The sequence below is a fragment of the Ahaetulla prasina genome, chromosome 4, assembly GCF_028640845.1.
Source record: "Ahaetulla prasina isolate Xishuangbanna chromosome 4, ASM2864084v1, whole genome shotgun sequence".
NCBI lineage: Eukaryota > Metazoa > Chordata > Lepidosauria > Squamata > Colubridae > Ahaetulla > Ahaetulla prasina.
In genome coordinates, this window is record NC_080542.1 from 11,295,179 (window position 1) to 11,319,373 (window position 24,195).

General features: G+C 47.0%; 1 protein-coding gene and 1 non-coding gene across 10 annotated transcripts in view; both read left to right on the forward strand.

The window, feature by feature from the left end:
• Window positions 1–24,195, forward strand: part of CHD8 (chromodomain helicase DNA binding protein 8) — a 132,692-nt gene that overhangs the window by 96,872 nt on the left and 11,625 nt on the right. For 6 of the 9 annotated variants that reach the window (XM_058180335.1, XM_058180339.1, XM_058180341.1 and 3 more), the window contains 12 exons: window positions 29–240; window positions 2,105–2,304; window positions 3,145–3,337; window positions 5,017–5,106; window positions 7,047–7,150; window positions 11,437–11,551; window positions 11,814–11,889; window positions 14,816–14,870; window positions 15,762–15,957; window positions 17,665–17,873; window positions 19,011–19,580; window positions 23,265–23,413. In XM_058180335.1, the coding sequence (XP_058036318.1) occupies window positions 29–240; window positions 2,105–2,304; window positions 3,145–3,337; window positions 5,017–5,106; window positions 7,047–7,150; window positions 11,437–11,551; window positions 11,814–11,889; window positions 14,816–14,870; window positions 15,762–15,957; window positions 17,665–17,873; window positions 19,011–19,580; window positions 23,265–23,413 (2,169 nt within the window). The remainder of the gene's footprint in view (window positions 1–28; window positions 241–2,104; window positions 2,305–3,144; window positions 3,338–5,016; window positions 5,107–7,046; window positions 7,151–11,436; window positions 11,552–11,813; window positions 11,890–14,815; window positions 14,871–15,761; window positions 15,958–17,664; window positions 17,874–19,010; window positions 19,581–23,264; window positions 23,414–24,195) is intronic. The other 3 variants (XM_058180342.1, XM_058180343.1, XR_009154843.1) reach the window with 2 other exon arrangements.
• LOC131199006 (small nucleolar RNA U6-53/MBII-28) lies at window positions 11,633–11,742 on the forward strand. The gene has a single exon (XR_009155243.1). It is a non-coding gene; the product is annotated as a small nucleolar RNA U6-53/MBII-28 (small nucleolar RNA).

Genomic DNA, 24,195 nt, shown 5'->3' on the forward strand with positions numbered 1-24,195 from the left:
GCGGGTTTTTCCTCTCTGCTTCCTGCAGAATAACCTGGTGATTGACACGCCCCGGATCCGCAAGCAGACCCGCCACTTCAGTACCCTGAAGGACGACGACCTGGTTGAGTTCTCCGACTTGGAAAGCGACGATGATGACCGGCCGCGCTCCCGGCGCCACGACCGGCACCACCATCCCCTCCACCATTCGTACGGGCGCACCGACTGCTTCCAGGTGGAGAAACAACTGCTGGTCTATGGGTATGTGGCGTGGAGGGAGGCCTCACGAAAAGCAATGGGGCGCGTGGAAAGGAGGAATTTGGGAGTTGTAGGGGAGAATTGTGGGTGTTTGCGTGGATGTTTTAATCCAATTCCTTGTTTGAAAACGGGGGGGGGGGATTATCTTGGAAGCTTATGTTGTGACCCAGGCCCAAGTAGGTAGTAGGAAACTCAGTCAGTGTAAAGACAAACTTTATTAGAGCAGCTGAGAATTACTTCATTCTCAGCGTAGTCCAACTAAATTAAAGCAGATTCCTCCCAACACAATTCCTCAGTCCTATCACCATCCTTGGTCCAATTAGGCAAACTGCCAGTGGCCTTTCTTGGCAAAAGTTCAGTAGACACCGATACAATGCAAATGCAACAAGACAAAGCTATCAACGTTGTTTTCCGGGAAAGAGCCCAAACACCATTGCTGGTCTTTTAAGCCTTATTGGAGGGGCCAATCATCTCTTGGCTGTACTCCCGAGTCGTCCTCTGCTTGAGCTGCTCTTGCCTTCTGGCAGCTCTTCTCATGCGCGCATTAGGAACAGGCTCTTCCTGTTCCTCTGCCTCACTACTCTCAGTCTCTGGAGGCTCTGGAGTCTGCATATCACTCCCCGATGGCCCTGACCCCACCTCTGCCTCCGACACAGAGCCCTCATCCGGGCCTTCCCCCACCTCCAGGACGGGCCCCTGTTCTTCCTCAGCCTCATCTCTGTCCGACTCCATTGCCAGCTCCGCAGGCTGCTGGCAGACCACAACAGCTTAGAATAGGAATAGGAATAGAACAGAATAAGAATAAGAATAGAACAGAAGAGAACTGTGATGGCGAACCTATGGCACACGTGGCAGTGGTGTCACACAGAGCCCTCTCTGATGGCACGCAAGCCGTCGCCCCAGTTCAGTCCTGCTGCGCATGTGCGCGTGCCTTCCGCCAGTCAGCTGGTCTTTGGGTCTCTGTCACGTATGCGCTGGGGGGGTGCGCATGTGGGGGGCAGGGACCATGCGTGCATGCGTGGGGGGGGGGCGGGGCGCATGCACGAGGGCCTGCACATGCATTGCATTTTTGGGGGTTCGGGCGCTCTTTGGGCACCCGGTCCGGAAAAGGTTAGCCATCACTGGCATAGAATAAGAAAGCGAATAGAACAGAACAGAATAGAAATTATCAGAATTAGAAGAATTAGAATTAGAAATGTTGGACAAGTCTCAACCCCCTGTTTAGGCAGGAAACCCTTACACCACTTCAGACAAATGGTTATCCAAGGTCTTCTTAAAAACTTCCAGTGTTGGAGCAACCACAACTTCTGGAGGCATGTTGTTCCATTGATTAATTGTTCTAACTGTCAGGAAATGTCTCCTTAGTTTTAGGTTGCTAGGTTATTAAGAGTCATCCCCTTTTGCGACCCTCGGACAGAGTCAGTGGGGAAGTCACTTCACAGCCGGGTGGCTAAAATGAACAGCTACCAGTGATTCCCTTAACTGTTTCGGCATGAAAAGTCACAAAATGGAACAAAACTCACTTAACAAATGGTTCGCTCGGGAACAAACAATTTTTGGGCTCAGTTGTGGTCGTACGTCGAGGACTACCTGAACCGTTTGCCGTCTGGAGTTATTTGTAAAAAAATAGTAAAAGGCAGGTTGCAAATAAATCAGTAAAAAAAATAATGAGTAAAATACTCTGCCCACCAAGAACTCCTTGATTTTCTACGGTAGATAGGGCTCCCCACGGCACTAGCACTGATTATGTTACCCATTTAGGGTTGTAAAACATCTGCTAGAAGACGAGCCAGTTCAGTAAGCAGCGAGGACCCCTCCCCATCCTTCTTAGCCACCTAAGCAATGTCTCTGTCGCTTTGCTTGGCAGTTGGGGCCGCTGGAGGGAGATCCTGTCGCATGGACGTTTCAAGCGGCGGATGTCCGAGCGTGACGTGGAGACCATCTGCCGCGCCATCCTGGTCTATTGCTTGATGCATTATCGGGGCGACGAGAACATCAAAGGATTCATCTGGGATCTCATCAGCCCGGTTGAGAACGGCAAAGCCAAAGAGCTTCAGAACCACTCGGGTAAGCGAGAGGGGAAGGGGCTCCTTTTCTGGAACTTAGAATAAATTTATTGTCACTTTGAACGAACACTAATCGTATATACATTAAAATGAGATTCCGTTGGGTCACCACCTCCAATAAACACTGCTGTACATAAACATGTCAAATTCTATGACACAGAGAAACCACACAGTCTAGTTCGGAAATATGCATGTACATGGCGAGAAAAATGAATCTTGCAAGTTTACCGCACAGGGAAAAAAACTGTTCCAGAATCAGGTTGTCCTGTTAGAAATACTTCGAAACCTCCTGTAAAGTGGGTGTGTGGGGTCTCTAACAATGCTTCAAGCACTAAGCACATAGCATTTAAAAAGCAGCATCCTGAGTGAGAGGAAGTGAGCTTCCTGTAATCTTCTCCGCTGTCCCCACCACTTTCTGTATGGACTTTCTATCTGAGGCACTGCGGCCACCAAACCAAACGGTGACGCAGTTTGTTAAGACTCAATTGTGTCTCTCGTAAAAAGTGGCAAGGACAGAAGGAGAAAGATGTGCCCCATATCCCCTCTACTGCTCTCCTTTTGAGAATATTACCCATACCTATGCGTCCATTCTGTTGATAGGAAGACTTTGATCCAAGCTTGAGATTTTGGCGGCCTTAATCCTCTCGCAGGGGTGGAGAGAATTTAGGGTGGTGGACCCTTGGGAAATGGAATAATGTTGGATGTCCCTTTGCTGTTGGTGGGGCCCTCTACGGAGTCTTTTAAGTGTGTTGTCTCTGTGTGTGTCTGTGTGTGAGTTGAGCTACTCTGCAAAAGCTGGGGTGACCTAATGCCTATTGCACTGGTTCCATGTTGTACCTAGCCCCTGCTCTGAGCTCCCTTCCTGTTCCTCGGGCAGGCCTGTCCATCCCGGTTCCACGGGGCCGCAAGGGGAAGAAAGTCAAGTCTCAGACCACGTTCGATCTCCAGAAAGCAGAGTGGATCCACAAGTACAACCCGGACACACTCTTCCAAGACGAAGGCTACAAGAAACATCTCAAGCATCAGTGCAACAAGTAAGAAGGGTGGTGGAAGGGATGGTCCAGTTCGGGGTGCTTCCATAAAGCCAGTACAAGCCAACTCCCTGGATCCCCATCTTTTTCCATGCAGAAAAGATGGGAGGTCCAGTATGGTAGACACGATAGACAGATAGTGACAGATCCCAACCTCATTCTTCAAAAATTCTGGTTTTGTCATTTACTCAATTTGCTGTTGAAGAGGCTGTGTGTGGTCCACTGAAAAATATTTGCATGGTGGTAATGCTGTTCATTCATTCATTTATTCATCCATCCATCCCTGTCTGTCTACTATATAAGCATTCTTTCTTTCTATCTATCTATTTATCTATCTATCTATCTTTATCATTATTTGTCTATTTCTATCTACATATGTCCATCTATCTGTCTGCATCTTTCTTTCTTTCTTTCTTTCTTTCTTTTTCTTTCTTTCTTTCTTTCTGTCTGTCTGTCTGTCTGTCTACTATATAAGTGCACCTGCGTGCCTACCATTCCTGTCCTAATATTCCTTTTTTACTTACTTTTTTCATGTATCCAAATTATGTTTATACTTTTACCTGATATCTTATATATGATTGACAAATAAATAAAATAAAATAAAAATAAGCATATTATCTATCATCTATCTATCTCTATCATTATCTGTCTATTTCTATCATCTACCTATGTCCGTCTATCTATCTATCTATCTATCTATCTATCTATCTATTTCTTTCTTTTTCTTTCTTTCTTTGTCTACTATATAAGCATTCTGTCTATCTATCTATCGGTATCTATCTCTATCTATCTATCTATCTATCTATCTATCTATCTATCTCTTTCTTTCTCTGTCTACTATATAAGCATTCTGTCTATCTATCTGTCTGTCGTCTGTCTGTCAGTATCTATCATCTATCTATATATCTATCTCTTTCTTTTTCTTTCTTTCTTTCTCTCTACTATATAAGCATTCTGTCTGTCTGTCTATCTATCTATCTGTATCTATCTATTTCCTTCTTTCTTTCTTTCTTTTTTTCTCTGTCCATCTGATTTTTATCCCTTTATACATAACTCAAGGCAACAACCGTACATAATATTCCTTCTTCCCTTCCCCCCCTCCTCCACAACAGCAACTGTGACGTACTTTGGGCTGATAAAGAGAGTGACTGGCCCAAGGTCACCCAGCTGGCTTTCATGCCTAAGACGGGACTAGAATTCCCACGTCTCTTGGCGATTAGCCAAAATTCACCCAGCCGGTTTGGCTTCCATGCTTCAGGCGGCATTAGAACTCGCCATCTCCTGGTCGTTGCCCAAAGTCACCTAGACCGCTTTCACGCCTAAAATGGAACTTGTACTCCCGGTTTTTCTGCTGCCAAGCCAGCTTTTGTGCCTGAGATGGGACTCGAACTCCCCGTCTCCTGGTTTCTAGGCCCACCACCTTCACTACTACACCAAACTGGCCTTTCAGTTCATATGTCTGTAAAAGGGGGGGGGGATGGAATAGCAAGCTAAGGCAATTGAGAGCTTCTTGCTGCTTGCAGGTGGCTGTGCCTCTGTTGGTTGGGGGGGAGTGAAATAAAACTTTTGCCCTCGTCACTGACTTAACAATGGATTCGGCCAATGTCTTGGCACGTAGGTGGGTGCAATTTATCAAACGATGCTTGGTCCTTCCAACAGAAAGGTCTTTATTTTCCCTCTAGGGTGCTGCTCAGGGTCCGAATGCTTTATTACCTGCGTCAGGAGGTGATCGGGGACCAGGCTGAGAAAGTGTTGGCAGGTGCTGTTTCCAGGTAAAAAATTGTCACTTTTACAAAGGTTGCCTGGAGTGGGGGGTTATTTCTGTTTGGTTTTTTGCTCCCAATTACCAAGACGCCACATTTTGTTTTTGCACGACGACTTTGCAGTTATAACAAATGGAGGGGTTTGGTTCAGTGGTGAAATGTAAAATTAGTTACTACCAATTCTGTGGGTGTGGCTTGGTGAGGGGCAGGTAATGTCACTGGGTGGGCATGGCCAACCTTTTTTTTTTTACTTTTAAAAGCATTTTTTCTACAACCGAAGCGATTGTAGGAAAAAATGCTTTTAAAAGGTTCTGACGATCCCAGCTGAGCCGCGCGATCATCAGAGGCTTTTTTTATTTTTGCTTTTAAAAGCATTTTTTTGGCCGAAGAAAAAATACTTTTAAAAGTTAAAAAAAAAATGATGATCACGTGGCTCAGGTGGGCATGGGGCAGGGATTTTTGCTATCGGTTCTCCGAACCATCTGCCGCCATCACTATTGGATCGGGCGATCCAGTCCGAACCGGGAGCATTTCACTCCTGGTTTGGTTGGGATGGGAACCGGGCATTGATTGTCTCTGTAAATTTCATTACAGAAACCTTTTCCTTTAGGGGTATGTTTCTTTGATTCCTTGTTTAAGAAGAGGCTTGGACAACCATTTGTGCATAGGGCCTCCTGCTTGAGAAGTGGGTTGGACTAGAAGACTTCCAAGGTCCCTTCCAACTCTCGTTATTCTGATTTTTAAAGACGCCCACCCGCCAGATAAATGTTCTTAACGATGAGTCGTTTTGGCATCTCCTTAGCAACTTCTGAGTTGGTTTATTTCTTTATTAAACACATCGATGTCCCCGAGTCAGTCATTCTGTTAGAGAGAATTTTTGTCCTGGCAAAAGAGCCGCTCTTATTTTTTTTTCCCCCTGCTGTAAATGGATTGCTGCGGTGCATCTAAGGCAGGGGTGTCGAACTCAATTCCATTGAGGGCGAAATCCGGGCTGTGGTTGACCTCAGGGTGGGGGGAGACTGAGTGGGCGTGGCCAGCTTGACGCCCCTCCCCAAATTGCTGGCATTTTTCCTCTTCCCACTGAGTATAAACCGGGCCGAAGCCACACTGGCCCGATGTTTCCTCTTCGCATTAGGTAGACCGGGCCGAAGCCACGTGGCTTACGTTTTCCAGGACAGCCCCACGAGCCGGATCTGATCACATTGCGGTCCAGATGTGGCCCGTAGGTGTTGTGGTGCGCCAGCAGCCTATAGAGGTGGCAATGGAGTTGCACAGCGATGAGGGTGAAGTGAGGCCAGGGCCATCGGGAAGTGAGGTGCGAACTCCAGAGCCTCCAGAGACTGACAGTAGTGAGACAGAGGAACAGGAGGAGCCTGTTCCTAATGCACGCATGAGAAGAGCTGCCAGAAGACAAGAGCAGCTCAAGCAGGACAACTTGGGAGTAGGGCCAAGAGATGATTGGCCCCTCCCATAAGGCTCAAAACAGACTAGCAACGGCATTTGAGCTTTGCCAGAAAACAACGTTGTAGCTACGTCCTCTGCTTCATGTACGTCTTTGTTTTTGTGACTTCTGGACATTTACCAGGAAGGGCCGTTGGCAGTTTGCCTAATTGGACTAAGGATTGTGAGATAACTGAAGAATTTGTGTTTGGGAGGCATTTGTTTTACTTCGAGTTGAACGACGCTGGGAATGAAGCAATTCCCAGCTGTTCGAATAAAGTTTATTTTTCTACGGACTAAGTTTGTTGCTACCTACTTGAGTCTGGGTCACAACAGTAGGCCTTGTGTTCTGACTACCGCTGATCTAAGGGCAAGCCACTCCGCGCTATGAGTAAAGGCTGTGAAAGCCGAGCTAGGATTTTGCAAAGTTGTCTTGGTTCCTTTTGAACGTCTCACAGCGCCTTTTTCTTGTGTTGTTTCATTTCCCTTTCCCATCTCAATTCCTGCAGCGAAACTGACATCTGGTTTCCACTCGTGGATCAGGCCGAAGTCCCCACAGCCTGGTGGGACACCGAAGCAGACAAATCTTTGCTTCTTGGGGTCTTCAAACATGGTGAGTAATGACTTCTGGACAGGAATGTATGCCTGTTGTGTCTGCGCCCCCCAAGCCGGGCCTCCTGCTAGAAAGTGACTTGGAAAGTGAGGGGGAAGGGCCGTCAGGACTTACCTCGGGAGCACCGGCTTCCCTGGCTCAGCTCCAGGAGACAGAGGCAGGCCAGGTGGAAGAGATAACGAGGCCTCTGTCCCCTGACTCTTTTTCCCCCCAGGCCACGCCTCCAGACCCAGCTGATGGGAATCAGGCCTGGCTGGACCCTAGGTTTCGAAGGGAGGAGAGGAGGGAACAACAGAAGCAGAAGCAGGGGTGGGGCAGGCCTAGGAAGAGTCATGGAGCCACACCCCACAGGATATAAAGGCAGCAAGAGCTGCTGTGCCTCTTTGTAGCAGGCAAATTAACTGCTTAACTAAGAGCTGAAGTACTGTTTGTTCCTGGGTGACTCATCGGCGTTGATGGAGATAACAGAGACACTTGGCAGACGCTCGCTATTTTGCTGCTATTTTGCTGCCAGTTGTTATATAGTAATAACTATATAAATTGGATATAATGAAAGGAAACAGTAGGACAGGAACGGTAGGCACGCTTGTGCTCTTATGCACGCCCCTTACAGACCTCTTAGGAAAGGGGTGAAGTCAATAGTAGACAGTTTTTGGTTAAAGCTTTGGGGACTTTGAGAAGAGACCACAGAGTCAGGTAGTGTATTTCAAGTATAAACAACTCCGTTACTGAAGTCATATTTTCTACAGTCAAGATTGGAGCGGTTAACATTAAGTTTAAATCTATTGTTTGCTCTCCAAAAATCTCCATTCCCTCCCCACTCCTGGGGGAAGGATATTGCAAAATCTTCATTCCCTCCCCTCTCTAGGGGAAGGATACTGCAAAATCTCCATTCCCTCCCCACTCCTGGGGGAAGGATATTGCAAAATCTCCATTCCCTCCCCACTCTGGAGCTAGCCAGAGGTGGTATTTGCCGGTTCTCTGAACTACTGAACATTTCCACTACCGGTTCTCCCATCTCTCAAAATTTCCGCTACTGGTTCTCCAGAACCAGCTGGATTTCACCCCATGCCATGCCCCAAAACCAGAGATGAGACAGTGAGATCCAATCAAGTACCAGTCCTTTATTTGCTTACACCTAATTGGCAGCTTCCTCAACAACTACAACGATCATAAAACAGGTGTGACTCAGTTAGCAACCGGCTTGTTTAGCAGTGGAAATTCCTGTCCCTATGGTGATCATAAGTCAAGGACTACATATAAATGCTGTCCCGGTGTTTAGAAGCCGTACGGGTCTGGATTGGGAGAAACAGGCTCAAGCTCAATCCCTCCAAGACAGAGTGGCTGTGGATGCCGGCATCCCGGTACAGTCAGCTGAGTCCACGGCTGACTGTTGGGAGCGAGTCATTGGCCCCGATGGAGAGGGTGCGCAACTTGGGCGTTCTCCTGGATGAACGGCTGTCTTTTGAAGACCACCTGACGGCTGTCTCCAGGAGAGCTTTCCACCAGGTTCGCCTGGTGCGCCAGTTGCGCCCCTTTCTAGACTGGGATGCCTTGTGCACAGTCACTCATGCCCTCGTGACGTCTCGTCTGGATTACTGCAATGTTCTCTACATGGGGCTCCCCTTGAGGGGCATCCGGAGGCTTCAGTTAGTCCAGAATGCGGCTGCGCGGGTGATAGAGGGAGCCCCTCGTGGCTCCCGTGTGACACCTATCCTGTGCAGGCTATACTGGCTACCTGTGGCCTTCCGGGTGCGCTTCAAGGTTTTGGTGAACGTCTTCAAAGCGCTCCATGGCATAGGGCCGGGCTATTTACGGGACCGCCTACTGCTACCGAATACCTCTCACCGACCCGTGCGCTCTCACAGAGAGGGACTCCTCAGGGTGCCGTCAGCGAGACAGTGTCGTCTGGCGACACCCAGGGGAAGGGCCTTCTCTGTGGGGGCTCCCGCCCTCTGGAACGAACTCCCCCCAGGACTTCGTCAACTTCCGGACCTCCGAACCTTCCGTCGCGAGCTTAAAACACACTTATTCATCTGCGCAGGACTGGATTAGTTTTTAAATTTGTGGGTTTTTTAATGGGTTTTTATCATTTATTCTAAATTTTTAATCTCGGCCAATTGAATAAGTCTTTTAATTGTATTTTAATAGTATTTATATTGTAATATTATTGTTTATTTTATCTGGCTGTGAACCGCCCTGAGTCCTTCGGGAGAAGGGCGGTATAAAAATTTAAATAATAATAAATAAATAAATAAATAAATAAATGATCAGTGGGGCAGTGCCGCCAAATCTAAATTACTGTATACTCAATCTAAATTGATTTAATTTAGAGGACTCCAGAAACAACAAAACAGCATGCCAATAAACATATTTTTTGCACCTCCCAAGCACATACTTGCTGATCAAGCTAGAAGATAATCAGACACGCAAGAAGAATTTTGCACAAGCCAAACGTTATCTGAGGAGAATATTACTAAAATATAGGCCAAGAATAAACTGTAGTTTCTGGGGCAGGGATTTGTACAATCTAAAAGCCTAAATGTTTTGAACGTGTCAACAAGTAGAGGCACAAGAGCCAGTATGGTTAGAACGCAGTATTGCAGGCTAACTCTGCCGACTGCCAGAAGTTCGATTCAAGGCTGAACTCGGCCTTCCATCCTTCCAAGGCCGGTAAAATAAGAAGCCAGATTGTTGTTGGGGGCAATATTGCTGATTCTGTAAACTGCTTAGAGAGGGCTGCAAAGCAGTATGAAGTGGTATATAGATCTCATCCAGGGATCTGCAACCTTAAACACTTGAAGAGCCATTTGAACCCGTTTCCCACAAAAAAAAGAAAACACCGGGAGCCACAGAACACTTCCTGTGCCTGACTATTTCTTGGACCGCCACAAAACTAGCATATGCACTTGAATTAAATGTTCTGTTTTCTTCTGAAACTTTTCTTTTCTTGGATTTATCCATGGTTGGCCTACCAGGGGTTGAAAAGCTCAATAAATCACGTGCCGGTGGGTGTCGCACATTCGCGGCTATGCCACATATTTTGAGTGAAGAGAGCCGCAGCAGAGGGGTGGAAGAGCCACATAAGGCTCCAGAGCCGCAGGTTGCTGACCCTTGGTCTAAGCGCTATTGCTGTCTGGCCAAGTTTAGACCTGTAATTGAAGTTGAATCAGACTGGGTTACTCTAGGATGGGAGACCTCTAAGGAACGCCAGGCTTAACCGGGAAGCTGGCTTTATATTCTAACCCAGTGGTAGTCAACCTGGTCCCTACCGCCCACTAGTGGGCGTTCCAGCTTTCATGGTGGGCGGTAGGGGTTTTGTCCGATAGTGAAGCACTTTCCTTTTTTTTAATTTAATTGACTTTTTAAAAAAAATTCATAGCATTATTTAAAAACATTTTCATTAGGTTTTCATAAAGTTCCCATGACAATTTAAATTTCTGAAAATATACTATTTGTATCGCCCGTACATAAGTTTAGTTCACGTTACCTAAGTTAAACTAAATGGCGCTATAGTGCGACCGCAAACTAAAGAGCCTCGTCCCAGAATAGCTCGCGCATCTCCCCCCACACCACCCAGCTGTAACAAACAGGCAGAGCTGATAGCTGGCGCCCCCCCCAAACCCAATCCACGATGCGCGAGAGGCATGCGCAGACGACGATACACGGCGTATTACTGTGGAACCGGTGAGTGGTTAGAAAATTTTACTACTAACAGAGGTACAAAAGTGGGCAGCAGGTATAAAAAGGTTGACTACCCCTGTTCTTACGGGACCGCCTACTGTTACCTCATGCCTCCCACCGACCCGTACACTCACACAGAGAGGGACTTCTCAGGGTGCCGTCCGCCAAACAATGTCGGCTGGCGGCCCCCAGGGGAAGATCTTTCTCTGTGGGAGCTCCTACCCTCTGGAACGAACTTCCCCCTGGTTTGCGCCAAATATCTGACCTTCGGACCTTCCACCGCGAACTGAAAACACATTTATTCGCGCGGGGCTGGCTTAAATTTTGTTGGTTTTTAAATTTATATTAAGAATTTTAATGGGTTTTTAGAATTTTAAACGTTTTTAAAGTTTTAGGCCAATTGTTTAATAAGTTTTTTAACTCTTGTTTTAATTGTATATTGTATTGTTTGTTTTATTTTGGCTGTACACCGCCCTGAGTCCTTCGGGAGAAGGGCGGTATAGAAATCTAATAAATGATAAATAATAATAATTCTAACCTCTGCCTGAGCTTACATGGGGACATAAACACTTGAGTCACTGATGTTTGGCTCTTCCTTCCAGGCTACGAGAAGTACAACACCATGCGAGCCGACCCTGCGCTCTGTTTTCTGGAGAAAGCCGGCCGCCCAGATGACAAGGCCATCGCCGCTGAGCATCGACCGGATGTGGGCGAGGGGTGAGAGGCCGCTTGGGATCGAGTTGAGCCATTCCCAAGGCTAGGGGGACGGGGGAAGATGGAGGCGGTAGGTGGGTCGCACACCCATGATGACTCGCCATGCTAATACCGAGGCACCGAGGGGGGACCACTGGCCCTGAACTCGGGTGTCTGTGAGTTAAAATCGCTTCTCAAAGGAAGTCCTGAGGTGTGTCTAGAAAGCGGCGGAAAGGATGAGGGGATTTCCCCAGCAATAACTGACCACCTCTTGTGTCATTGGCAGGGTGGATTTTGACAAGGACTGCGAGGATCCGGAATACAAACCCGTCGGAGCCCCTGCCAAGGAACACGACGAAGAGGTGGGGTCCTAAATCCAATTGCACTGTTAATATAGCCCTGTGATGCTGAACCTACGGTATGTGTGCCACAGGTGGCACGCGGAGTCCTCTCTGCGAGCCCTCTCACGCGAGCCGTCGCCCAGCTCAGCTCCACTGCACATGCACGGGCGCATCTCGTCAGCCAGCTGATTTTCAGGTCTCGGGCGTTGGGGAGGGGCGCATGCGGGAGATACACATATACGCGAGAGTTGCGAACATATACGCGAGGGTTGCGCACACGCTTTGCTGGCTGAGGAACTCTGGGAGTTGAAGTCCACAAGTCTTAAAGTTGCCAAGGTTGGAGACCCCTAATCCAGACAATACGCTGTTCACAAAGCCCTTGTTTTGCAAAAAAAAAAAAAAAAAAGTTTCGCTTCTCATCCAAGAAAAGCTTCATTGCTTCTGGCAGGCGGACAGATGAAAAAAATTACAGTTCTGAAAGGATTTTGGGGGGGTTATGTGTGGAGGTTGGAAGGATCGTATTTCTTTGCGGTCCTCTGGTCAATGCTTCCAACACCCACCCACCCCCAAAAAAATCCTATCAGAAGTAATCCTTTCATTGTCCCCAGCTTCCTGCCAGAACCGATGAAGCTTCTTGGATGAAAAGCAAAAAAAAATGTTTTTCTTCTTCTTCCTCTGAGAGGAAGGGCGAGGGAACCCCATACAGTTGCCTTTTGAAAAATTATGACCTGGATGACTGAGAATCTCCACAAACATCCCTCGGGGTGAATTAAACTACCGTATTTTTCAGACTATAAGATGCACTTTTTTGTCTCCCAAAAGGGGGTGAAAATGTCTGAGCGTCTTATAGACTGAATACTGCCGAAGCCCCGCCCCCCCGTTGACCGTGTGTTGTTTTTTTGAGGCTTTTTTCAGTCTGCTTTTGAGGCTTTTTTGGCCCATTTTTGAGGCTTTTTTCAGCCCGTTTTTGAGGCTCTTTTTTTGGCCCTTTTGAGGCTTTTTTCAGCCCATCTTTGAGGGTTTTTTTGGCCCATTTTTGAGGGTTTTTTCAGCCCGTCTTTGAGGCTTTTCTGGCCCATTTTTATGGGGTTTTTTTGGCCCATTTTCGAGGGTTTTTTCAGCCTGTTTTTTTGAGGCTTTTTTCCTCCCGTTTTTCGAGGCTTTTTTCCGCCTGTTTTTGAGGCTTTTTTCCGTCCATTTTCGAGGCTTTTTTCCACCTGTTTTTGAGGCTTTTTTCTACCCATTTTCGAGGCTTTTTTAGCCCATCTTTGAGGCTTTTTTTGGCCCATCTTTGAGGCTTTTTTTGGCCCATTTTTGAGGCTTTTTTCCTCCTGTTTTTCAAGGCTTTTTTCCTCCTGTTTTTTGAGGGTTTTTCCCACCTGTTTTTGAGGGTTTTTCCCACCTGTTTTTGAGGGTTTTTCTGGCCCATGTTTGAGGCTTTTTTCCGCCTGTTTTCGAGGTTTTTTTCCCGCCTGTTTTTGAGGCTTTTTTGGCCCGTTTTTGAGGCTTTTTTCGGGCTTGAAAAGGGCCACAAAATGGCCAATAATGGGGCACACGGAGGCCAAAAACTTTTTTATTTGTTTTCCTCTTCTAAATTTAGGCGCGTCTTATAGTCCAAAAATTACAGCATATTTATTTATTTATTTATTTATTTATTATTTACATTTCTATACCGCCCTTCTCCGAAGACTCATGGCGGTTTACAGCCAAGTTAAAAAGACATATACAAAAATTAAAACACAATATTTGAAATTTAAAAATCTGAAACCATAAGGCCGAATATTAAAATAACAAGAAATAAAACCACTCAATTAAAAATTACTCTTAGGCCAACCCTGCTCGTTGAAACAAAAAAGTCTTGAGCTCGCGCTTAAAGGCCCGGAGGTCGGGAAGAAGGCGTAGCCCCAGAGGCAGTTCGTTCCATAGGGTAGGTGCCCCAACAGAGGAGGCTCTTCCCCTGGGGGCCACCAGCCGACATTGTTTACCTGACGGCACCCCGCGGAGACCCTTCCTGTGGGAGCGCACAGGTCGATGGGAGGCTATTGACGGCAGTAGGCGGTCCCGTAAGTAACCTGGTCCTATGCCATGGAGCGCTTTAAAGGTGATCACCAACACCTTGAATTGCACGCGGAAGACCACCAGCAACCAGTGCAGCTTGCGTAGAAGAGATGTTATATGGAAGCTCCGAGACGCTCCCGCTATCCCCCGCGCAGCTGCATTCTGTACCAGTTGAAGTCTCCCGGTGCTCTTCAAGGGGAGCCCCATGTAGAGAGCATTGCAGTAATCCAGGCGGGAGGTAACGAGGGCATGAGTGACCGTGCATAACGAATCCCGGTCCAGGAAGGGACGCAGTTGGCAGATCAGGCGAACCTGATAAAAAGCTCCCCTGGCAACGGCCGTCAAGTGTTCTTCCAACGACAGCTGTGCATCCAGGAGAACGCCTAAGCTGCGAACCAACTTCCTGGGGGCCAGTGACTCGCCCCCCACAGTCAGCAACGGAACTAGCTGACTGTACCGGGACGCCGGCATCCACAGCCACTCCGTCTTGGATGGGTTGAGTCGAAGTCTGTTCGTCCCCATCCAGACCCGAAGGTATATGCAGATGTACCAAAGAAGGGGAAAGTAGCTTGTAGCTGCTTCCTCACCCCCACCTTACCCATACTTTTTGGGGTCCCTGAGGGAAGTTTTAAGGGCTAAAAAGGCTGTTTCACCTCTCGCAAAGCAAACTAATGGGAATGATTTTTTTTTTTCCCTTTGGGAAATTTGAGTTATGGAGAAACATGGGGGGAAACGTTCAAAAATTTCCATCTGCTTCCATGTTTTCACCAGCTAGATCCTGTTTCCACAAATAATGCAAACTTGTGACTCTTAGGCCAACAAAACCATCATCCCCGACTATAAGGGAACTTGGCAATTCATCTTAATAACACTACGTTCTCCATTCCAGGGTGAAGCACTAATGATGATGGATGAAGACATATCGGTGGTGGACGGGGAGGAAGGTAATTATACAAAGCCTTAATAAGAGTAATAAGAGTGGTGCAGAGGTGGAGCTCTCCCCTCACGATCAGGAAGCTGCGAGTTCGATCCTAGGTAGCGGCAGATATTTCTCTCTCTGGGCACAATGAGTAATTATCTTCTGCGAATTCCGCATTGGCGACAGGAAGGGGATCTGGCCAGTAAACCCTGAGCTCCATTCAGTTGCCCCAACTCCACCCCAATGTAAGGAATTATGGGGGTCATTAAAAGACTAAAAAATAAAAAAAAATAAAGCCTTAGTAAGACCACACCTAGAATACTGCATCCAGTTTTGGTCAATACACTATAAAAAAGATGTTGAGACTCTAGAAAAAGTGCAGAGAAGAGCAACCAGGATGATGAAGGGACTGGAGGCTAAAACATACGATGAACGGTTATAAGAACTGGGCATGGCTGGTCTAGTGAAGAGAAGGACCAGGGGAGACATGATAGCAGTCTTCAAATATTTGAGGGGTTGCCAGAGAGAGAGGAGGGGGGTCAAGCTATTTTCCAAAACACCCGAAGGCCAGACAAAGAATAATGGATGGGAACTGATCAAGGAGAGATTCAACCTGGAAATAAGGAGAAATTTTCTGACAGTGAGAATAATCAGCCAATGGACCAGAAGTTGCCTTCAGAAATTGTTGGAGCTTCCATCACTGGAGGCTTTCAAGAAGAGACTGGACTGCCCTCTGTTAGAAATGGTGAAGGGTCTCCTGCTTGGGCGGGGGGTGGGGAGGGTTGGACTAGATGACCTACAAGGTCCCTTCCAACTCTGCTCATCTGTAATCTGTATCTCTACCTTGAGAAAGAGGGTCAAGTGGAGGCCTGGAGGACGCAAGAGTCACCCGCCCATCCCTGTCGTCATTCTCTAGGTCAGCCAGGGAATCTTTTCTGGCCTCCAGCCTCTGCGCTCACCGCCCGTTTGCGGCGACTAATCACGGCCTTCCAGCGGAGCTACAAGCGCGAGCAACTGAAGATGGAGGCCGCAGAGCGGGGGGATCGGCGTCGGCGGCGTTGCGAGGCTGCCTTCAAGCTGAAGGAAATGGTGCGGCGAGAGAAGCAGCAGAGGTAATCTTTGTGGCTGCTTTGTATGGTTGTCTCTTCCCCCTTTCTATGGGAGAAGCTGGGTAAGGAGAGATACTGTGTTCTTCTGTGTATAAGACGCTACTTTTTCATTAAAATATTTACTTGACAATGAAGGAGGCATCTTATACACCGGATGCCGAGAAGAGAAGGCGTGGGCCATCCCTGTCCTCCAGCTCTATCATTCCTCTCTCTTGTAGTTGTTTCTTGGATCACATTGCCACTCTAGGTTTCATCTCTATTGCTCCTGTGAGGCATCTCCTGTTCTTGTATGACTCACTCTCTAATAAGATGACTTCTGCACAGGGATGGCTTGTAGTGTGCTTGCTTGCTTGCTTACAGGGGTCTGTAAGCAAGCAAGCAAGCTTTGTTGGCTGAGGTATTCTGGGAGTTGAAGTCCACAAGTCTTTAAAGTTGCCAAGATTGGAGACCCCTGCTCTACATGAAACATGGGGGCGTCCTATACATGGGGGCCTCTTATAGACGTAAAAATTCGGTACTTGAACCTGCGACAGAATTCCTCGCAAGGAATCAGGACCGTACGTTAAGTTGCAGTTAAGATTTATTGCTCAAGCCTTTGCAAAAGAATCCGGTGAGCTAATTACAACAGCAATTAAGCCCAAGTTGTATGTTGTTCAGTGAGACAAAGTTGAGTTTTGCCCCATTTTATGACCTTCGTTGCCATAGTTGTTCAGTGAATCACTGAAGTTGATAAGTTAGGAACCCGGTTGTTAAGTGAAATCTTGCTTCCCCATTGACTTGGCTTGTCAGAAGCTCGCAAAAGGGGATCCGGTGACCTTGGGACACAGCGACGGTCCTAAGTATGAACCAACATCCAAGCATCTTGAATTTCACACGATGATTTTCACATTTGGTTCACACGATCGTGGGTATGCTACAAAGGTCATAACTGGGAGAAATGGTCACAAGCCACTTTTTTCAGTGCAGTGGTAGCTTACAACAGTCACTAAGTGAATTGTTGTACGTCAAAGATTACCTGTACTGAATTGGAGCCTGATAAGGGTAACGAGATTCAAGAAGGGTTAGACTTGGGACCATTTGTGGGAATGTAATGATTCTAGGCAGATGATTTGCTTAACGCCACCCTCCAGCTCTACCCGCTCTTCTACATTATCAGTCACAGAGTTATTGAGCCACTTCTGAGTCAGTTGCCTTGCCTTAGTCCAACTAGCTGCATCACTGTAGAGCAGGGGTGTCAAATACAATTTTATTGAGGGCTGCATCATGGTTGTGTTTGACCCCGGGGGGCTGGGGTGGGAGTGGCCACGGTGGGTGTGGCCAGCTAAATGTCACTTGTGTCAGGGGCCTAAGCGCTCTGCCAGTGAAAATGGGCTCCCAAACTCCATTTGTGGCTGTGACAGCCTCCTTCAACCCTCTGCCAGCGAAAAGGGAGTTCCGTTTTTGCTGGCAGAGGCCCCATGGGCCGGTCCTTTGCTGTTTCCAGGTCAGTTCAGCGGGCCAGATCTAAGCACACCACAGATGGGATCCGGCTCGCAGGCCTTGAGTTTAACACCCTTGCTGTAGAGAGAAAAGCTAAAAAAAAATTGTTTACTGGGGCATTCTAGAGAAAAGTCAGATGATTCATTCAGTCGATCAGCAGCAAGCAAGACCACGTTGCCAATTGGTTCACTGTGCCATGAAAGGCATTCCAACGGTCTTTTGTATCCAAAGGTGGACACGTCGTGAGCAATCGGACTTCTATCGTGTGGTTTCCACGTTTGGAGTGGAATATGATCCAGACACGATGCGGTTCCATTGGAGTCGGTTTCGGACCCTCGCCCGCTTAGACAAGAAGACCGATGAAAGCCTAGCCAAATATTTTCACGGTTTCGTGGCCATGTGTCGACAGGTGTGCCGCCTTCCTCCTGCTGCAAGTGATGGTTAGTAGCGGAGTTTGGAAGGGGTAGGAAATCTTCAGGAGTAGCCTGAGCACTGGGTTAGGATTAGCAATGTCTGAACTGAATTCCTTGAGTCCTCTTCCCGGTTTAATTGCTCAGAATTTAGACCTAGGATCCAACAAGAATTATGAATGGGACAGACACAGTGGTGGGATTCGACCGGTTCGACCAAACTGGCAGTTCCCACTTCCTGCCGAGAACGAAATGGTTCTCTGTTGCTGTGAAAGTGGTCTCCAACCTTTCTGGCTGGGCAGACTGGCAAAGGGGGCAGCGGGGGGAATGGCGAGGAAGGAGGGAGGGAGGGAGAGAAGGAAGGAAAGAAGGAAAAGAAAAAGAGAGAAAGAAAGAAACAGAAAGGAAGAAAGAAAGACAGACAGACAAAGACCGGAAAGAAAAAGAAGGAAGGAAAGAGAAAGAGAGAGGAAGGAAGGGAAAGAAAGAAAGAAGGACAAAGAGAAAGAAAGAAAGACAGGAAAGAAAAAAAAAGAGAAAGGAAGGGGGGAGAGAGAAAAAGAAAGGAAGGGAAAGAAAGGAAAGAAAGAAAAAGGAAGGAAGGAAGAGCGACCAGCCCTATCCATGGGATGCAGGCAGCACATGAAACCGCACCCGCTCAGGTCCACAGAAAAACTTTTCTCCAAACAACTGGTCCCTGGAATGGGTTGCAGCTCGGCACGCCAGCCCATTGGGACCCCAGCCATAAAGCAGTGTTTCTCAACCTCAGCAGCTTCAATATGGGTGGATTTCAGCTCCTGGAATTCCAGACATTTACCGGAATTAAATTATGCACTTTTTAAAAGTTGCTAAAATTGAGAACTGGTGCTACAAGGCAGCGCGCCCCAATCTTTTGTGCACCAAGGACCGGTTCCGTGGAGAGAGGTTTTTCACCGGACCGGAGGAGGCGTGGTTTGGCGTGCTGCCTGCTTCCCATGGATAGGGCTTCGCTTGTTTGCATGGACCGGTTGCTGGTGTGCCATGGGCTGGTGCTGGTTCATGGACCCCTGCTATAAGGACTTCAGGCAGTGGGCCAGGAGGGATGGGTTGGAATAGAAGAGAAAACTGAGGAAAAGAGTGAGAAGTAGAACCATTCCAGATTCACCCGGTTTTCCCTTCCCTCTCCAGAGTCTCCAGACCCCACCCTGTTCATCGAACCCATCACGGAAGAGCGGGCCTCCCGCACCCTGTACCGCATTGATCTCCTGCGCCGTCTGCGGGAGCAAGTGCTGTGCCATCCCCTCTTGGAGGAGCGCCTTGCCCTGTGCCAGCCTCCTGGGCTCGAGATGCCACCGTGGTGGCAATGCGGGCGCCATGACGGAGAACTGCTGCGGGGAGTGGCCCGCCACGGTCTGAGCCAAACCGACACCACCATCATGCAGGACCCAGACTTTTCTTTCCTGGCGGCTCGGCTCAGCCACATGCACAGTCGGGCAGGGGGCACAGGGACACCCCCTCTTCCGCCCCCGGGGCCAGCCCAGCCTACAGGGCTACCCCTTCCGGGGGTCAGCACGGCGGCTACTCCGTCCCCCCTGCTCCTCGCTCCACCTTTGAATGAGCCACCTGCTCCACCGCAGCCGCTCGCCTTGCCCCCCAAACCCGAATCGGCCGAGGACTCCGACTCCGAACTTGACCTCAGCAAGATTTCTGCTTCATCGTCGTGTTCGTCCTCCTCAGGCTGCTCCGACGACAGTGAGGGTGAGCTGTTTTTTGTTTTTGTTTTTAAAAGATACCCCTTCTTCTTTCCCTATCATCTCCTGAGGAGAAAATAGCCTTCCTTGCATAAAAAAACCAGAAGGATTGGCCATAGAAGACAACCATTCTGTTAAAACTGAGAAACACCTGTTGATGGAAAGGGTATTTCACTTGCCTTTTTTTTTTATTATTATTTTTTTTATTATTATTATTATTATTATTATTATTATTATTATTATTATTATTATTATTATTATTATTATTATTATTATTATTATAATATAGAGGAGCAATATAGACCAACATAGACCAACAGCCCAAACATAGATTGTCCGGACTGATGCATATTACGGAAACCAACCCCAGTTTATTTGTCGCTAATACATACCGGTTTATTTTGTTGTGTGGGATGTGTTAGTCGCTGAATCAGGAGTCAGCAACCTGCAGCTCTGGAGCCGCATGTGGCTCTTTCATCCCTCTGCTGCAGCTCCCTGTCACTGGTTAGTGCCACAATTTTGAGAGGAACTTCCTGGGGGGGTGGGGGAGCATGGCGTGCCAGGAGGAGACTCTGTGACAAGGGGCAGGTTTTCCGGTCGTCTCCACAATCAGTAGGGCTTTTGAAAGGAAAGGTAGAGGAAAAAGGACATCGCACTAGGAGGAGACTCTATGGTGGGGGAACTGGACTTCAGACTTGAACGGGGGGGCTTCCAGTTAGAAAATTGTGGCTCTTTGAGGGTTTAAGGTTGCCGACCCCTGGGCTGAATGAATCTGTAGCCTGCCTCATTTAATTAGTCGTAAATCTATGATTTCTGGACCAATCTGCAATTATTATCTCTAAAAACCAAGCATTTTTATTTATGATTGTACCTGGTTTTCTCTAACGCAGTCTTTTACGAAATACAGCACTCCCTATTCAATTTTTTTTACCACTCAAGTTTATTAAAAGCCTTTTCTGCCCCTTATTTCTCCACTAAAGGAACTTTAGCCTTTAAATTCAGGAGTCAGGATAATTTATTACAGTCAGAGACCAGAACAAATAAAAACACTCAGTGAATATCCAATTTAAAAATCCTAGAATAGAATGATAAACAACAGATAAAATCTAAGATAAAATCCAGTCGGTCAATTACATATGGTCTAACTATACTAAAATTACAATTCATAAACAGTGAGGTCCATGGTCAGTTTAATACTAAAAGGGAAAGGAATAAGCAGTGCAAAAGTTTTTGCCACATTTGTTGTGCAAAATAGCTGTGGTGGATTGGACACTTGTTTCCGATGTTCGTCCACTAACAACTTCTTGTTATGCGATATCCGTCATTGGATGTTGGCAATCCTATTTTTATCAACAGCCACACGAAAAATTGCTGTTGAGTTTTGTCCAAACCAGTCCCTTAGATTTGGAAGCCATGATGTTCTTCTTCTGCCTGGACCTCATTTGCCTTCAATCTTTCCCTGGAGGATTAAGTGAGGTATACCGTATTTTTCCGGGTGTCGCATCACATGTCTGAAATATTCTAAATTTTGCTTTGTTATGGAACTTGTAAAACAGCACACTAGATGTTCAGCTGGTTATCCTGCCAAGCATTGAATCAATGCCAGCCTGGATTGACTTTTAGCAAAACAACATGAGGTTGCTTGAAAGCCATGCCTCACCCCAAAAAATCCTATTGGCACCATAGTAGAGGTAGTTCTCAAGTTCCAACCACGATTGAGCCCCCCTGTCGTGTCTCACTCCCACTCTGACGCACGAGTCAAGGAAGTCCGTAACAAACTTGGCAACGAAGCCTCTGCAGCTTGCCAAGCTCCTTCGAGGTTTATCGGGGCAGGCAGGAGTCCAAGTTGTGACTTCAGCGATAGAGTCCGAGATCAGCAAACTAGCTAAGACTTTGCTTGACTCAAGATTGGAATGCCAAAAGCAGATCCTTTATATAGGCTGTGGGGTGTGGCTCCATGACTCAGCATTTATCCAGGCCTGCCCCTCCCCTCCTTCTGCTGGCGTCGCCTCTCAGAGTTCCGGAAGCGAGGGTCCTCCCACTTTGAACTGTCTTCAGCTGGATCTGCTGTCAGTAATTCCAGCACCTGGCTGGCTTCCTCTGACAGCTGAGCCAAAGGAACACACGCCGTATGAGTGAGGTTTATCGGGCTTATTCATTCACTCCTGGCATCCTCTCCGGGCATGGGGCCAGGGCCGGGGGCTGGAGGCATGACAGGCCGTTCATCTTCATTATCAGACTCGGAGTCTGATAAAAGACCCGGTTGGAGACGGGAGGGGCCCGGCTGAGGAGAGGAGGGAGGACGAGTCACAACACACACACCCCAAATTTACATTGCTAAGTGAGACATTTGTTAAGTGAGTTTTCTGTCCATTTTACAACATTTCTTGCCACGTTTGTTAAGTGAATCTGTCTCCCCCATGGACTTCGCTTGTCCGAAGTTCGCAAGGACATGGCAACGGTCATAAATACGAATCAGTTTGCCAAGCGTCCGAATTCTGATCACACGTTCCTGGAGATGCTACAAAGGTCATAAGTGTGAAAATAGAATAGAATAAACTTTATTGTCACTTTGAATGTACACTAATTGGCATACGTTAAACATGAAATTTTGTTGCAGGCAGCACGCAAAGGGTCACCACCTCCAATTTTACACTACATAAATGTGATAAAATAAATAAATGCATACACAATTATGTATATACTCACATATATTACATGACGCAGAGGGAAAAAACGGTCTTAAGTGCCTTTTTTCAGTACCATTTTTATTTTTTATAATTTTTAAAATTTAAATATATATAAGTATTGAATACATGAACAGTGTGGCATCTAAGTGTCGTTAATTTTGATACCAAATAATAGTGATAATATTTTGGTAATCTTACTAATATAAGATTTGTGCTATCGAGATTTGGAATAAAGGTAGGAATTAGAAAGAGGGAAAATATTATTCTGTATATTCTTATGTAAATTTCAAAATCAGTATGTAGAGGAAAGGATTAGAAGTTGAAAGATGATTGTATTATGTACAATGTTGTTGTAATGATGTGGGTGTAATTTATGTAACTACCGTATTTTTCGGACTATTAAGACGCACCTGACTTTAAGATGCACCTAAATTTAGAAGAGGAAAACAACGACAAAAAAGTTTTTGGCTTCCCTTTTTTCGGCCTTTTTGCAGTCTGTTTTCAGGGCATTTTTCAGCCTGTTTTGGGTGCTTTTTAGGGCCCATTTTCGAGGGTTTTTTTGGCCCATTCTTGAAGCTTTTTTGGTCCGTTCTTGAGGCTTTTTTCAGCCCGTTTTCGAGGTTATTTTCGGCCCATTTTTTGGGGGAAAAACGGGCTGAAGATGGGCCAAAAAATTGGCCCCAAAAACATGGTGTGCAGAGGCCAAAAAACAGCCAGTGGGTGGGCGGGGCTTCGGCAATATTCGGTTTATAAGATGCACAGACATTTTTACCCCCTTTTGGGAGACAAAAAAGTGTGCCCTACAGTCTGAAAAATACGGTAAGCACCATTGTAATTTTGAACTGTCACTAAGCCAACTGTTGTAACTCGAGGACTACTGCTGGGATGGTGTGATGCAATCCACCCAGCCACATCCTTCTCGACAGGGTCCTGTTCTGGAGCACAGACCCGTGTTCTCTTTCCATCCCTCCCTACCTTCTCGTCGTTGTTTTCTGTCCCAGGTGAAGAGGCTTCTTGTGGTGGGAAGCTGTTTGAGGAGGAGGAATCCTCGCTGCTCTCCCTGCCCACTTCCCACGAGGGAAACTCCCCGCAGCCTAGTGCCTCGGATCTGCTGCTCCAGGAGCGCCAAAGGGCCCACGAGTGGCCAAAGGTAATGGGCGAGCCGGAGAAGGCAGGGATACTCCTGAAGTTGCGTGGTGCACCAAGAGCATATTCTTCCGTTTGAGACCCTGAGCCAGGGGACATCTACCGCCAACTGCGGCCAACTCGCCTCTGCCAGTTTTTCCCCAATGGTCAACTCGCCTCAGGGCAACTTGGCACGGGGAGAAGAGTTACGTAATATTGAAGAAATGGTGCAATAGAATTGTTAAAGGCAGCCCGCACAAAGAGAGGCGAAATGAAAGGCGAATGACATATTTTTTTTTACAAAAAAATTGTTTTAAAATTATTATAAATACTTAAATTGAATTTTTGAGTTGGCCATGGGGATATGGCCATGGCGAGTTGGCAGCGGCAAGTTGTTCCGTTCCACCTGAGTAGGACTTACTTTTGTCCATCTCCTAGGATTCAGAAGTAATTTAATACAGATGTTTTACCTTGGGCAATTATTCCTTTATTTGTCCCTGCTCTGCTTCTGAGCAGGGACAAATATGTCCCATTTATGTCCCAAAGGTGCTTTTTCAGGAGGCAACTGGACTTTCTTGTTTTTTTCTTTTGAAAACGTTTCGCTTCTCACCCAAAAAGCTTCTTCAGTTCCGACAGGATAGTGGGGGATGGAAGGATTTATATTCCTTGCAGACAGCTGGTCATTTCCATCCTTTTTAGAGAGTCGTTGAGGCCACTTGGAGGTTTAACTGTGTCCTCAGGGTCACCTGAGTAGTACAAATGGTTCTTGTAGTCTCCAGTTTTTCTGGAAATCTGTTCATACTAAAT